Source organism: Anolis sagrei, chromosome 2 (assembly GCF_037176765.1).
Source record: "Anolis sagrei isolate rAnoSag1 chromosome 2, rAnoSag1.mat, whole genome shotgun sequence".
Taxonomy (NCBI): Eukaryota; Metazoa; Chordata; class Lepidosauria; order Squamata; family Dactyloidae; genus Anolis; species Anolis sagrei.
In genome coordinates this window covers 214,041,975-214,058,195 of record NC_090022.1, presented here as the reverse complement: position 1 = coordinate 214,058,195, position 16,221 = coordinate 214,041,975, and the positions used below count along the sequence as shown (strand labels likewise).

The following is a 16,221-nucleotide window of genomic DNA, read 5'->3' as shown; positions in this document are numbered from 1 at the left end:
AGTGGTCAGCTCTTGTTCCAACAGCACGACACAATGCAAAACTTATCCTTTCTATTTTATCTTTATTTTAGTAGAAACTGCTTCTGTTGTTGTTGCTATTATTTTCACTTCAGTAAAAGGTAAAGATTTCCCCTGACATTAAGTCTAGTCATGTTTGACTCTGGGAGTGGTGCTCATCTCCATTTCTAAGCCAAAGAGCCGGCATTGTCCCTAGATGCCTCCTAGGTTATGTGACTGGCATGACTGCATAGAGTGCCATTACCTTCCCATCGCGGTACCTATTGATCTACTCACATTTGCATGTTTTCGGATTGCAGGTTGGCAGAAACTGGGCTAACAGCGGGAGCTCACCCCATTTGCCAGATTTGAACTGCTGACCTTTTGGTCAGCAAGTTCAGTAGCTCAGTGATTTAACCTGCTTTGCCATCAGGCGCTCCTTCACTTCAGTACCCAACATATTCCTGCCTTCTCATATTATTCCAGACTCAAAGGAGCCAAAAAAATAATCCAGTCACACACACAAAACACATGCCCCTTTTTGTTTTTAAACACAGGGCATTAAAAGAGGGGGGGGGGTTAAATGAGACCCTTCACAATTATCCCATTTTTTTGTTTCCATAGAATACATGGCAATGAAAATAAGTTTTGAAACAGTATTTACTGAACAGCACCCCATAAACATACATTCCAAGAGATTATAACAATGGCCAGCAATTAGAAAAGTAACATTTTGGACTTTCAGACTTTCCAGATACTAAGCTGTAGACAAAAAGTAACTTTTCCAGGCTCTGAAGCATAATAGAAAAACCTGCATGAAAAGATGTACAGCAACCATTCCTGTTCCAGGATACAAATGTCAACACACTGCTACACTACACTTTGTAGGACAAGAATGATGATACTCAAACAAGCCCAATGAGGATGCAAGGCAACTCAAAATGCACCAAGACTCAACAAATGCTGTTCTTACATCCACTGAAGTAACTTGGTACTATAGTTGGGTTTGCAGCAGTGCCCTCTGTGACTGTCACAGTAAAGAGGACATTTACAGATGGCTCTTATTTAATTACTATTAGGGGGAGAAAAAGCCATAGGTTTAAAGGGATGGTTTTTTTTTCTTTCTAAATTATAGTTTTCTGCTTGGAGTACTAAAAACTCTGAAAATTATTCCACATACTTGTTATCAATCAACTCAGATCTAGAGTGACCTCTAGCTGCTGCAAGGTGCATCTAAATGCATTTTTCTGATTCACAACTAAGTAGTGGAATTTGCTTCTGTAACAAGTTTATAGTAAAACGTATTCTTCTTTACTGGAGACATAATTAATCAGTGTCATAATTAATATTATTTTGATCATTTTTCCTAGAGTCTTGTGTGCCTTCTCTCATGCTCATGAAGTCTCTGAACCATGGGCACAACACCACAAGAAGAGTCCAGTCATAATAGAGAAAGTGAATAAAAGGGAAAGACACAGTTCTACTTAGACATAAACCACAACAACTTCACTTCTTCCCATGCCAATGTCTATGGGATGGTGGCCAAAACTTGCACGGATAATTACATGGTAAAATGACTTTTATTTATTTGAAGCCACAATCCAGTGCACAATTTTCCTTATACAAATTCACAAAGTGCTACAATTGAAATCTGCCTGAAAGAAGCATCTTATAGTCCACACACCCAACACAAACCCCAGGCTTTCCCTGGGGTGTGGGTGGCTGCATGCCATCGCAAGTCAAATTGGGATGGCATGAAGCTACCCCGAAGCCCATTTGGGGCACAAAACTTGCTGGCACTGCAGTCCTTTCCCTAAAGTTCACCTGGCACAAAAAAATGAAGTGTCAGGAGGGGAGAGTGGGGAAATCCCTCCTTCCCCCACCTCCTGATGCACCATTTTCCTGCACCAGAAGGTCTGTAGGGAGAGGACTGTGCTGTCGGCAAGTCTTGCTGGTAAAGTTTGCACCTCAAATGGAGGACTGGAGGGAAGGGGTGGGCACCACCCCACTCATCCGGACTTTATGAAGCCCAAATGGCTGTGGGGACTGACCCCCGGAACTGCAAAAGCAGTCCCTGGAGGGTCAGTCCTCACAGGCCTTCAGTAAGGCCCAGATTTGTTGAGACATTTGCTTAATGCAGAGTAAACTGGTAAAATCCTGTTTAGGTAAAGGTAAAGGTTTTCCCCTGACATGAAGTACAGTCATGTCCAACTCTGGGGTGTGGTGCTCATCTCCATTTCTAAGCCAAAGAGCTGGTGTTGTCCGTAGACACCTCCAAGGTCATGTGGCCGGCATGACTGCATGGAGCATCGTTATCTTCCCACTTGAGCGGTACCTATTGATCTACTCACATTTGCATGTTTTCAAACTGCTAGGTTGGCAGAAGCTGGGCCTAACAGCGGAAGCTCACGCCACTCCCCGGATTTGAACCTGCAACCTTTTGGTCAACAAGCTCAGCAGCTCAGCGCTTTAACCCACTGCACCACTGGGGGCTCCAAAACCTTGTTTATTCCATATTAATTCACTTTTACCAGAGGCATCCATTAAAAGTGAGATAGGTCCCACATTTTGAGCCTGTCTCGAAAGACCTTAAGTTGAAGTCAACCTGACAGGAGTTAAGAACAACATGTGTGAATGCCTTTGAAAGCTATGAAACTACTATGTTATTTATTTGTTAGGTTTTTTTAAAAAATCAACTCAGCAACTACTGTCTAGACATGAAATTTTGTAATTTCAAGGGGGCTACAATTATTTTTTGCTTTCAACTGTGATCTATTTATTGTGTCATCACTACTTTACAACAGCGTGTAATGGATCTCACTTTGGAAACAAGGAAGGGCAGTGTTTATTAAAAAATGAAATTCATGTATTACCTCTGAGGTTCAGCAGAATTTCCTTCAGGATCAGTAACTTGAATCTCCAGGTTATCTGAATTGCTCTCCTCATAAGGATCAATGACATACAATATGGTTCTGCTATTTAAATCCTTCTGGCTGAACTGTTCTTGAATAAACCCACCTGGGGAAATAAGACAAAAAATCCTTTAAAAAGCAGTATGCCTGTGAACAATTTGTAGTGATGGCAACATTTTTTGGACGGTTAGTACAGAAATTACTGTTACAATATGTTGGGTTTTTTTAACACAGCAAAAAAAAATACAATATGGTATGGATGCACAATTCCTAAGAAACAAGACTCATTATGTTGTGCTGATACTGGAATCTCTGAGTACCTGAGATGCTTCTCATCCCATTGAACACTCGGCCACAGATTGGTAACAAAAAAAGTGACTACAGCATTGGTCATATCTCCAACCTCTTTATGTTCAGATGCTTTATTACTACTCCAGCAACTTTTAAAGAATTTCAGTACAGCTGGAACATGGGACATACACCTGGGAGTCCAGAGTCCACAAAAGCCAAACAATCTTCCAACAGGAAAGAGTTGGCTACTGAAAAGGCTCTTGAAACAGAAAGCTGCCTTTGTAGCCTCCCTTCAAATAAAATACCTTGCTATTGATTATGTTTGGCAGTGACAGATCTGGTGGTCTTTTTTGCTTGTCGATAAGAGAGGAGTGGGAGAGGGTTGATACAGAGCCCACCTGAATGCGTGCTAGAGCAAAGCAAGTTTATTTGGATGGGAACACCCATTGTCTGTTGAGTGTTGTATGCACCATTCTTCTTCAATTTAGCACCCTTTGATTGTATTGATTATCTACTCATTATTGTAATTAATATTTTGACTGGGAGTATGCCTTTGTAGCCCAACAGCTCTAGAAAACACTAGTTTAGTAGCAACAAATTTCAAGTTTCACTGACTTGCAATTAAGATTTCCAATATGGACTCTAAAGGATCCAGCAGAGTTTAAGTCTGGAATCTTTAGAGTCTTTGTTCTATCAATTTTTAAAAATATAGATCAAAGATGCTTATAGTTACATGAGTTAGGTAGTAGTTCTAGTTACTTAGTGACAAACTGTAATAATGTAAGAGGCCTACTCTGACATTCCATGACAGAACAGAATTACACAGGTAAAACTAAATCCAGTTACTACTCACTAGGCAGACTGAGGGTCTACACCGGGTATGGGTAAACCTAGGCTCGGAGGCCAGATGTGGTCCCTTGGGCTCTTTTCTCAGGCACTCCTCTCTCTCACCATCCTATCCTTCCTTCTGTCTCTCTTTCCTTCCTTCCTCCTTCCCTCCCTCCCTTATTTACCTCCCTCTTTCTCCCTCTCTCCTTCCTTCCTTTAAACCTTTTCATCCTTCCTTTCTTCCCTCTTTCATCTCTTCTTCCCTCTCTCTCTCTCCCTCTTTCTCCTTCCTTCCTTCCTTCCTTCCTTCCTTCCTTCCTTCCTTCCTTCCTTCCTCCTTCCATCCATCCATCCATCCATCTTTTTCTCCCTCCTTTCCTTTCCTCCTTTTCTTCCTCTCTTCCTTCTCTTTTTCCTTCCTCCTTCTCTTTCTTCCATCCTTCCCTTCCACTCTTTCATCCTTCTTTCCTTCACTTTTGTTTTTTCCTTTCTTCTCCCTTTCCTTCCTCCTGACCTTCCTCTTTCTCCTTCCATCTATCCTTACTCCCTTCCATCCTTCCTTCTCTCTTTCCTTCCTCTTTACCTTCCTACCACCCTCCTTTCCCTCTCTCCCTCTTTCTCCTTCCATCCTTCCCTTCCTCCCTTTCATCCTTCCTTCCTTCCATCACCAGGCAGCCAGTCCTCTTACCAGGGAGTGCTAGCATTGTGGTCCCCAAATTAGAAAGTTTTGCCACACCTAATCTACAATTTTCTCACAGTTCTAGCTATATTTCAATCTGTTTTCATGACCAGAGCCACCTACTTCTGACAACAACTTCCAAGGAAATTATTCATGCATTGCTTATAAATTCTAATTATTTGTTCAAAGTACAAATTAAATGTTATTCCTATCCTATCCAATACAAGCTACCTTGAATGGTGATATGACAAATACCTGTTGTTATATTTTGCAGGTAGCCATACAGAGGCCTTCTCAAAATCTTAAAAATGATTTGTCCATCATCTGTATCACAATCTATGGCTTTCAGTGAACGGACAGTAATATAAATACCATAGATGCCATTTTTCAGAAGTTCCACATCTGAAGCACAATGAAGATGAACAATTTTTGGCGCTGGTTTTGCTGGGCTATCCACCTGAAATAAAAATTAAATACTGATATTACTGGTCAAAGGCTAGGGGAAAAGCAAGTACTTCCACTTTCAAGACATTGTAGAGGCCTAAAGAGATGGTCTGCTGAACTCTGGTAGTTGAATACAAGAATTAATCTCACCCACCAGATCAATGAAAATTTGAAAAGTGAAATGTTATAAAGTTCTACAGATTCAATAGGCCTACTGTAGTTGAGACTAACAATTGGATTTAATCTTTTGTAGTCAAGGTGTTTGAAATAGCCTCAGGAAGGTTTCCAGTATTGGCCAAAATGTATATCTATGTATACAAATGGAAGTTGAGCATACAGCCACATGCATCTGTGCATATATTTGTGTGTGTGGGACTTGCCTGAATGATGAACATCAGAGGCTCAAATTGAACCTTGCTATTTAAGATGAAGCCTTGATTCACTCCATCTGTCGCCACAAACGTGAATCTGTCAATCCGAGAATCACCACCTCCATGTCTATAAGCAACATTCAGGGTGTCCACATCTTGCTGGCTAAAGCTTTGCTGCCAGAGTTCATAATCCCTGTTGTAGAGCTGACCATATTGTGGGAGCTCAGCTAGGAGAAAGGAAAGGTTTTGTGGAGCTGTGTCTGGATCCGAAATCTGTAGGACATCTGGAGAAAGGAATGCCATGCCACCTTCCAATAATCTCAACCCCTTGTTCTTGGTCACGGTGGGTAAGGCTTGGTCCACTGTCTCCAGGATGATCTCAAACTCTCCCTGTTTAGTTCTTAACCCATTGCTGATGATGAATCTGGCAAAAAGAGGCAAGGCAGTCTTCAGCATGTGTTCTTGTTTCACCATCTACTGAAATGAAATATAACAGACACCTTTACTAAAAGTCTTGCCTCTTAGTCGTCTGAAGATATTATTTTAGACCCCTGTCCCCATTGTGCATAGTATGATCACAATGGGATCTGATAACCTGTGATCTATTTAAGAGTTCTGCACTGGAGAGCTTTAGTCCTCAGGACTTTCCAGAAATATTAACCATGTTCCTTTTTCTGAACAATAATAAGTTGACTAAAGTCTGTGTTTTGCTTCTCATGTACATAATTTTGAATGTTCTACTAGAAATGCAATATTACTTTCAAAACTACAGATGTCAGCCAATTGGAACACTAGTTTCGTATACTGAGCCAGATAATTGGACCATCAAACCCATTACAGTTTGCCTTGAGTGGCAGCAAGTCTTTAAAGTCATGGGCAGAGGTCTTCAAAAGCCCTCCTTGAATTCCTGTGAAACAGAATTAATTCCTAAGCAAATGGAATTTTGAAGATGGACAGGTCTACTCTGAATTGCAGACATTTTGTTAGGATTTGTATAATAAGTATTAATAGTATTCATTTCACCTTAGCTCTAGGTCAGGCCTAATGTTCCTGAGTTCAGAAAGATTTTGATACCATTGAGGCTGTGTGCCTGGTGTCTAATGACCTCCAGTGGGAGGGTTTGTGACCTCCTGGCCAGAAAAACTGCTGATATCAGGGTTACTGTCCCCCCCAAAAATCAAGTTCCCACTTCCTCTGATGATTATGACTAACTTGTATGTAGGCACCATGCCATCAAACAGATGGAAATGAGCTCAGGCAAGCCAGATAGTTAATAGGAGCAAGAAAAATATTTAGTGAAGGACACTTTTCCCATCTGGGAACATGGCAGCAGCTGTCTGTACTGACCTAACATTTGTGCCAATGGTAAAACTGATGTCCTGTCATCAGTTTAGTTATATCAGATCTTCCAGTGGAATTAGAGCTCCAGAAGACATCAAACAACATTCAGAGGAATGTAGAAGGACATTGATTCTAAGGTAACAAAACACCACATATCTGAAGGGCTGTCAGAGGACCATTCCTTGATTATAAACACATTTTATATAAGCAATATCTGATCCAAGTTCTTGTTGTTACAGCATGTAGTATCTTAAGGGTGAATCTTGCCATTGATATATGTAGCATTTTGATGATTTATAGGATTTTATATTGTAACTAATAATCTGGTGTTCATGAATTTATCTATTTGCCTTGTATGTGAAAGACCTATGGTCTAAGCATCAAATAAACAGAGTATGTGCCTTTAAGTCACTTCCAACTTATGGGGACCCAATATTTTTTTTTCTTGGAAAGAGGGATGTGACAAATCTATGGGGGCAGGCTCCACAATTTCTAGCCTTGAATGCCAGTCACTCTCACTTTACCCTGTGGACTCAGTTTAAATTACTTCTTGGATTTGGGTCATGGGACCCCAGGAGATTTTTGGTGGACCAATGCATTTTACAGTTAGTTCCTCTAATGGCAAACATGACACTCTATGGTCCAATCAGAGTCAGGTTTAACAAAATAGCAAGTAGATCAACTTTATTTTCTTAACAAACAGAACAATTGTTGCTTGATTGGACTCTAGTACCTAGTTCCAAACATACCATCATCATCATCAAATTGAGCAATATCAGACCATTTCCCTCACTCAATTCAGACACCCAGCACACATCCACCCCCCATCTACCCTTACAACAGACTTCTCCAATGATCTCCCTTCTTTTGAAATTATCTTGTTCTCAATCCCTTTCTGCCCCACAGAGTTCTCTGTGCTGGGATTGGCTGCCTCGAGTAATTCAAACATTGCTTAGCAATCTCTCAGTACATTTGCCAGTTTTCCTTTGCAAGAATCCTTTGGGGATTGTATCCAATGTTCAAACCACTACACCACACTGGCGATGACTAGTTTCAAAATGAAAAAGAAAGAATAGCTTAGCCCTTGAAGTTGTCCACTGTCAGCTCTTGGACACTTAACTTTGCAGTCAGTGGTGCCTGATAGGTTCCAGAATCAGTGGCTAGGGTTGCCTGGTTGGATATAAGAGGGTGATGTTATTTTAATTCTGGACAAGTTGGATCTCTTCCAATACTGCTATTCTCTCACAAGGAGGGGCATAGAGGACTTCCATTTCTGTTCTTGACACTGGCATCTCCATGCCTCTGATTCCTACTCTTCAATGGTTAGGCAATAACTATACTGCTAAGCAATGGGAGTTGAATGAATCCATCCTATTTGGTATTTCAAATTCTTTGATGAATCTGTCATTGTTTCTATTAGATTTATGCCGAAATTGAAATTTTAGGAACACTGTATTTTAAAAATCAACTAATCAAAATCTTCACCCACTCCCATTTTGGACAATGAAATTCGAAGGTCTGTGGGACATGCTCTTTCTAGAAGAAAATGCCCACACCTGCTAATTTTAGTCTTAATCAGACTCACTAGAATGGTAAACAGAGAGCCAGCATGGTGTAGTGGTTTGAGCATTGGACTGTAATTCTGGAAGCTAGAGCTTGAATCCCCTCTTGGCCATGAAAACTCAATGAGTGACCTTAGACCAGTGGTTCCCAACCTTTTTTGATCAAGGACCACTTGACCAGGGACCACTTTGATCAGGGACCACTCTTCAACATTAGTACCAAAAGGGTTACAAATCACTTTTTGGTCAACTTTAGATTCAGTTTGGTTATTTGGAGTGCCGATTCAGAAAATTTTATTAGATAGACCACATCAGTTCTAGTTTCCGATACAGAACATATGACATCCAGTAGCTGCCATCTGCTCGCCCACAGAAAACCATATTTAATGTGGTAGTAGTAATTTTTTGTGGGTAGTCAGCCTCTCCCCTCCTGACATCCTCGTTGTCTCAGCCCTATAAGAAGGTTTTGTGAGCCCAGTTGTTCTCACTGCCCTATGGTTTAGAGGCAAAGATGTAGTGATGGTCAGGCCATGGGCCATATTTTTGTTTATATGGACCACTGGTGGTCCACAGACCACAGATTGGGAACCACTGCCTTAGACAATTCATACACTCACAGTCCTAGACACTGTGATATGGCCTTAGAGACATCATGCATCAGAAATGCCTTGAAATCACACGGGGGCAGGGAGAGAGAGAAAGAGAAAAAGGAAGGGGGTGGAGGAGAAGGGAACATGTTGGCCCCACTGTCTTTATTGTACTCTCCACATTTGGAAAGTGACAATAGGAAAAGGATAGCATCCTTTATGCATGCAACTTGTCCAGCTTGAGAATTCTGATTTTTCATCATTCCTAATCATGTGAAGAACTTCCCCATGCAATGGAGGATTTCCTCTTCAAACTGTCATTCTCATTGATTGTGTGTACAATTCCTTCCTTGAATATCAGAATTAACACTTCAAAGAATGTTTTTCTGCTAGACTAAGAAATTGTAGTTTTGCTAATGGAATGAATTGCAACTCTGCTAGTTGAAGGAATTGACTGCAGAGAATATTCGGTTGGGCCTACCTTGGTCAATATGGCAAAAATATAATTACTGAAGAATTATTATTCTCCTACCTTAGAAAGGGCTACAGAGATATCACTCCAAAACTTGAATGAATGAAAGAGCTAGATCAAGACACAGTTCAGGACATGTGGATAATCATTAGCAGTCAAAGGAAGTCTAATAATTATCATGCAAATTACTCATTTTGCATTACTCAACTCCCAGACAATGAGTTCGTTTCAAGAAAAGACCACGTTCCCATCCTCCAGCCCACTATTTATTTCATGCTTAGTTCTGCTCCATCTTTCTCTCAGGAATGGGAAGCAGCCAACATTCCCATCTCTCTGATGAAATTTGTGGGGGATAATTCTCAAGCTTAGCAAAGAGGGCAAGTCACATGGTTTGGTTTCACCACTACCAAGGTTTTCATGTTTTCCACAGTTCATGGCGATAGAGCTGGCTGCAGGACGTACCATCTGTCGTGGCATTTAAAATATAAAAATGGAATCGGAGATGGTGCCAGCTCATTACAAAACTGATCCACCGTGTCAAAATGGAGGACATTAGCATGTTCTTTTAGCATCCTGCTGCCAGCGTCTGATGTCAGATTGCTAATCACTTGAAGTCATCTGTCCAAAACGAGCTCTGCCAAATCCTCTTCCAGGCCAGCAGCATCAAACAATGCCGGGAGGTTTACGATGGAATAAAGTGCCTTAACGCACGGTAAAAATCTGATCATTTAAACCCCCCATTTAATTAAATGTCATCAGCCCTTGGTGTTTTATTTTTTAATAATCTGCCACAGTATTTATATCTCAATATATAACCAAATACTTTGCCAAATTCTGGCAGCTAGGAACATCATTTACAGTGATTAAAACAGACACGCGTATCTCTGCTTCATTAAAATACCCAGTCAAAATGGGTCTGGCCCGACCTTAATTCTCTGGATTGTCTATACGCAACCGTTTCACCACAGGTAAGTGCACATCAAATGGTACCCATAACTTAGGAGTATGCATGTGAGTACAACTATAGTATCTAAAATGGAATTAAAAATTGAGTCTCTTCTCAATCTGGCTGGTATCCGCCTACTAATTAATTAAAAAGAGAAAAATCACAGATGAGGAGGGCAAATTGATACCAAACTGTCAATAGATACAGCTTTGTTTTAATAATTAGCCATCCTGCTTTTTAACCACCTAATCAATGACTTAAAAGAATCCAAATGTATTGCAATACCTCATTAGACTATATTAAAGAAAAATATCTTTTGAAACAACAAGGGAAGAGCCACTAAAGGTATAATTTGAAAACATAGACTCTTCAACATAAGATTTAAAAACTAAATTTCCACATGGCTATCATGCATTTAAGCAATCTTTGAAAAATACTAACATACAGTATTTCACGAACCGTATTGGTCACTTTTGTTGTCTCAAGCTGCATGAGCTTTGCATTTGAAATGTATAAAAATGTCCTGAAAATGTACACCAAGTTTTATTGCCCTATTTCAATCTGACATTAGGTGTTGGCATTGCAAAAAGATGCTGTAATATTTTGTCTTTATAGGTTTCCTTTCAAAATGGATTGTAGTTTGGCCTTGAGGCACAGGTTTTTTTCTGAACTTCAAGTGTAATTCCAATGTTTTATGGTTTGTGCTAATACAGGGCTAAATCCAACCTTAATCTTCCATAGAATTTAGACTTAATAAAGTAAATTGAACTTCACTTAGTTGTGGCTGTAAGCTCCATTCATTTCAGTGGGTCTTCTCTAAGGTATGACCAACATTGGATTTAGCCCATTTTGTATTTTGCATTTCTTTGCCGTTTTGAAATTTAGTGCAGGGACTGAGCTAGCAGTTGAATGTGAAATGCAGAATTATGAACTGAATATGTGTACCAACTTTTATAATAATATCCCAATATTTAGCGAAATCAGAGGTTCAAATCCGGGGTGAGCTCCCTCTGTCAGCTCCTGCTCCGCATGAAGGGACATAACAGAAGTTTCCCACAAGGATAGTAAAACATTAAAACATCTGGGCATCCCCTGGGCAACGTTTTTGCCAACAGCCAATTCTCTCACACCAGAAACAACTTGCAGTTTCTCAAGTCACTCCTGACACGGAAAAAAAATCACATTACTGAAGCCCCTGGTGATGCAATGGGTTAAACCCTTGTGCCAGCAGGACTGCTGACCGAAAGGTCGGCGGTTTGAATCTGGAGAGCAGGGGGAGCTCCCATCTGTCAGCTCCAGCTTCACATGTTGGGACATGAGAGAAGCCTCCCACAGGATGGTAAAACATCCGGGTGTCCCTTGGGCAACGTCCTCAAAGACAGCCAATTCTCTCATACCAGAAGCAAAGTGCAGTTTCTCAAGTTGCTCCTAACACACACAAAAAAACATATTGCTGAAAACGTTGGCGGATGAGAACAGAAAACTGAACTAGGCAAAAAAATATAATTATAAACCTTTTTTATTTAGCCAAATTATATTGATTTCTTTTCCCTTAGATATGGATCTCATCTTTCTCTTGCAAAAGAAAACACTAGATAGCCATGTTATCTGTACTTTTTGAAAAGAGATAAGGTAGATGAACTCAATGGAAGAAATTCCCTAAATTACTGTCTGCTTCAAGATGGTAACATGTGTGTTTTTTTTGGAGAACTCAACACACTGTCAGAAAGTTATTGTATTACTGTAAGGGTAAAAACCCTTTCTGGACACATACATTCTTACTGGACAGAATTGGTGGAGAATTAGGTGGAAGCGTATAACAATAATTAAAGATAATTAAAGATCTAGAAAGTAGGATAGTAATGTAAAAGGGATGGCATAATTGCTCTAGAAATCCTTTCAATGGATTAATATTGACATCACATTTGAACTGTGCATCTCATTCTATACGGGGGACTTCTTTTCTTGCAAAACATTATTATCAAGCTCTTTGCAAGAATCCCCAATGTAATACATTTCCATTATGGACAACACCTTATCTGACACCAGAAGAGTTCACTACCAACTGTATGATCATGAATCAATCGGCTTCTTGTCCTATCCTTATCTTAGCTAAAAAAAAGTTATACACGTCTGCATAATTGCAGTCAACCAAATGTTGTTGACCCCTCAACATTGACTGTGTAGGCTAAAACTAATGGAAATTGGGAGACTCACAGGTTTCCAGTACCTGTATGAATGTGTCATTGCTATATAAAGATTGGATATTTTGATTTCTCCCATCACTAGGACCAATTTCACTGTTAAATTAATAAGAAAGAGGAAAAAGAAAGGGGGGGGGGGACCAGAGACATCACTGTTTACCTGAACATATCTTTGGAAGAAGCTTCCTTGCTTTTGTGGACATAGCACACTGCCTGGCCTGCTACATCCATCTGGCTGAAACTTGTAATGGCAACTCCAGGATAGCTGACATATTCAATCTGTCCATATTGTGGAGGGGCGGTGATCACATAGAGGAGCTCTTCTGGCTTCTCAGTGCCATCAACCGCAAGGAGAACGTCAGTCATCAAGAGGCCTCTGTCACCCTTCAATACAGTGAGGGGCCTCATAAAAACTGCAATGTTTCCTACAGAAGACAAGAAAAATGAGGCACCATTATTAATCACATCTTTTCTGTTCTCCTTCAGATTCAGATCACATTCAGAACAGGTACATCGTTGCATCCCAAGACCTTAAAGCATGGCTTTAAGTCAGGAATTTATAATTTTTGCTTCAAGAATGGACACACATCTCAATGTTATCCCTCTTCACAATGGGATTAACAAGATGAACATGGAAAACAATGCCACACCTTGGTGAATACATGAAAATGAATGAGCTTGAACATGCCAGCATTACTGCCATTGGTAAGACATTTGATCGTTGTAATACTGCTGATCTTTCTTCAACGTAATAAGCCAAGAACAAACCATGGCAGTCCTATGTTTCCTGGTTGCTACCCACATAACATTATTAACTGTTCCAACTTGTATAGTGAATTAAAAGATCTCTTAACTCACATCTGAAAACAAGGCAAAAAGAAGGTTTACATTCCTAGGCAAAATGGAAGGAATAGAAGATCCAGAACAGAATTACCTTTTCCAACATCTTTAATTACAATTGGAAAAACGATCTCAGGGGACCGGTTGTTTCCATCCCAGAGACAAAACACGAAACTGTCTTGTTCCTTTGAGCCAATTGTGCCAGTGTGTATGTATCTCACAATGTTCATATCTATGTTTTCCTGGGTGCAATTCATCCCATTCTCAAGGGTCACCCAGTCACGACCTACCTAGAGAGAAAAAATGTCACTAAAAACACAATATACCATCTATTACCCAGATATTATCTTGTCCCTGTTTCTTTACTGCAGCTAATTGAACCTATCACGTGGTTTTGGTAGCAAGGTATTGCTCTTAGTTACTGTAAATGATAGCAAAAAGCATTGAAGAGACTGTTTTGTCTTTGCATGCATAGACAAAACAGAGAACACTCCAGAATAGAGATAACGCACACTGGCCAACTTATTTTGAAGTAACAAGGACTAATAAGGTTCCTCTGGTTCAAATGGGGCAGCTCCTCTTTGTTCTAAGATTGTTCTAAGGCAGTGGTTCCCAACCTGTGGGTCTCCAGATGTTTTGGCCTTCAACTCCCAAAAATCCAAACAGCTGGTAAATTGGCTGAGATTTCTGGGAGTTGTAGGCCAAAACATCTGGGGGACCCACAGGTTGAGAACCACTATTCTGAGGATCAGCAGAAAAATCATGTTCACCTCTGCATTCTGTTATAAACCCATGAAAACATTTGGAAATAGAAAGATTGTGAATTGTGAAGAATTTGTTTTCATATGAGGTGGACTTGTAAGAAGGTGAAAAGGTACTGGTTTAAGATTTATCAAATTTATCAGGTTTATTAAAATCTTATCATACTTTGCTGTATCTTGTCATAACTTGGCCAAATCATGAGAAGTCATGACTTACTAGAAAACACTGTCATGCTTGGTAAAGTAGAAAATGTTAGGGGGAAAAAAGATCACATTCTCGTTGGATAGACTTAAATTAAGGAAGTTAAGACGCTGAGCCTGAAAGACTTGAGCACAGCTGTTGGTGAAAGTTGATTTGGAAGTCTTTCATTCATAAAGCTCCATAAGTCAAAGGCGACATTGTCTAACAACATAACAATCACATTTTTGGGGAGGGGGGAGATGTAAAGGTAGATTTTGTAATGTTTTTGTTAGGCATTACGTGTTTAAAAAGTGGATAATAAATGTGGGTTCCTGATTGAATAATAAAAGGAGAAATAATATTTGTCGTCAAAGTTGGAATTCTACTGAAGCAATAGAAAAATGGATTGTTAAGGTTGCTAAATTGGCCCAATTGCAAAATTAACATGCGTTCTAAAAGATAAGAAAATTGAAATTTTATTGAAAGATTGGAAACCATTTATGAACTATCTGAGCAAAAATAAATCTAACAATGTAATTGTATGTGTTTATTTATTTATTTATTTATTTATTTATTTATTTATTTACAGTACTTATATTCCCCTCTTCCCATCCTGAAGGGGACTCAGGTGGACCACAGAACACATATATGGCAAACATTCAGTGCTGATTATACAATGACAAGACAACAGATAGGGGTATATTTAGGCTTATTCTCATTATTTGGCATCTTTTGGAGGTTATGCTCTGTTCTGTCGCTCCATCTCCTTGCCGAAGAGCTTTCTTTGTTCGTTAACTTTCCTATGAAACTCTATGACTAAAATATTTCCCCACTTAATGCAGTTCCTATTCATATACTCACACTGCTTTTTTTGATCCGGGAGCTGGCGAAAAGTCAGGAGCTCACCCTGACCCGGCTTCGAAATGTCAACCTTTTGGTTGGCAAAATTTATTGCAGCTGCAGCTGGTGATTAACCTGCTGTGCTAAAGCCGACCCGTAATAATCTTTAGTTATGGTTATTTGTAATTCTAGTAGGATCATTTAGTTAGATTTGTAAAGGTAAAATAATATTTTCCTTTTTATTTTTGTTTTCATTACATCATAATGAGGAGCAGGATCAGAGATATATAGGGCTTAAGTTACATGCTTTTTTCATTTTTCTTTCTTCTTTTCTCTCTTCTCTGTTTACTCTTTAAACATATATTATTTTGATTGTAAATTAGATTGTTAGTTTTAAAAAACGAATGAATAAATGGGGTTGGGGGAGTAATAGAAGGATTGAACTCTCTGCCGTTCTAAACAAAGAACCCTGGTGTCTCTTCCCCCGATATTTGGCTTTATTTTGTTGTAATACAAAGACTGACCTTGAGCTGAAGATGTCCATTTTCTGGGACTCTTTCAAATAAATAATAAATTTGTTCCCTGGGGGTGTCTTTATCTTCTGCTGACAGAACAGCACCAGAAATAATTTGGGCTTCCCCCATGTTCACCTCTATTTTACCCTTCCTGCAGGAAACAAACAAACAAAGGACTCCTTGTGCATTTGTTTAAAAGAAAAACCACAGAGGTACTACTGACAATAAAAACAAAACACTAAAAGAACATCTCCCCAGCTCACTTCCCATTCCCCATTCTATTTATCTCTGTCTCTAACACACATATATACACACACATACACATGGGAGGCAAAAATACAAGCGGTTAGGGTATTTTTTCTGGAAATAATATATAATAATAACTTTAGTTTTGTACCCCGCCTCCATCTTCCCAAAGGGACTCGGGGCAGCTTCCATGGGGACAAGCCC

At 39.7% G+C, this 16,221-nt stretch overlaps 1 protein-coding gene across 8 annotated transcripts in view; it reads right to left on the bottom strand.

Moving 5' to 3' along the window:
* FREM1 (FRAS1 related extracellular matrix 1) overlaps positions 1–16,221 on the bottom strand; it is a 93,857-nt gene that overhangs the window by 28,032 nt on the left and 49,604 nt on the right. The window contains exons 22-27 of one of the 8 annotated variants that reach the window (XM_060762397.2): positions 15,781–15,922; positions 13,569–13,764; positions 12,795–13,059; positions 5,532–5,946; positions 4,963–5,164; positions 2,871–3,015 (exon numbers count right to left, since the gene is read on the bottom strand). In XM_060762397.2, the coding sequence (XP_060618380.2) occupies positions 2,871–3,015; positions 4,963–5,164; positions 5,532–5,946; positions 12,795–13,059; positions 13,569–13,764; positions 15,781–15,922 (1,365 nt within the window). Of the gene's footprint in view, positions 1–2,870; positions 3,016–4,962; positions 5,165–5,531; positions 6,000–12,794; positions 13,060–13,564; positions 13,765–15,780; positions 15,923–16,221 lie in introns of those variants that run through there. The other 7 variants (XM_060762402.2, XM_060762403.2, XM_060762399.2 and 4 more) reach the window with 7 other exon arrangements.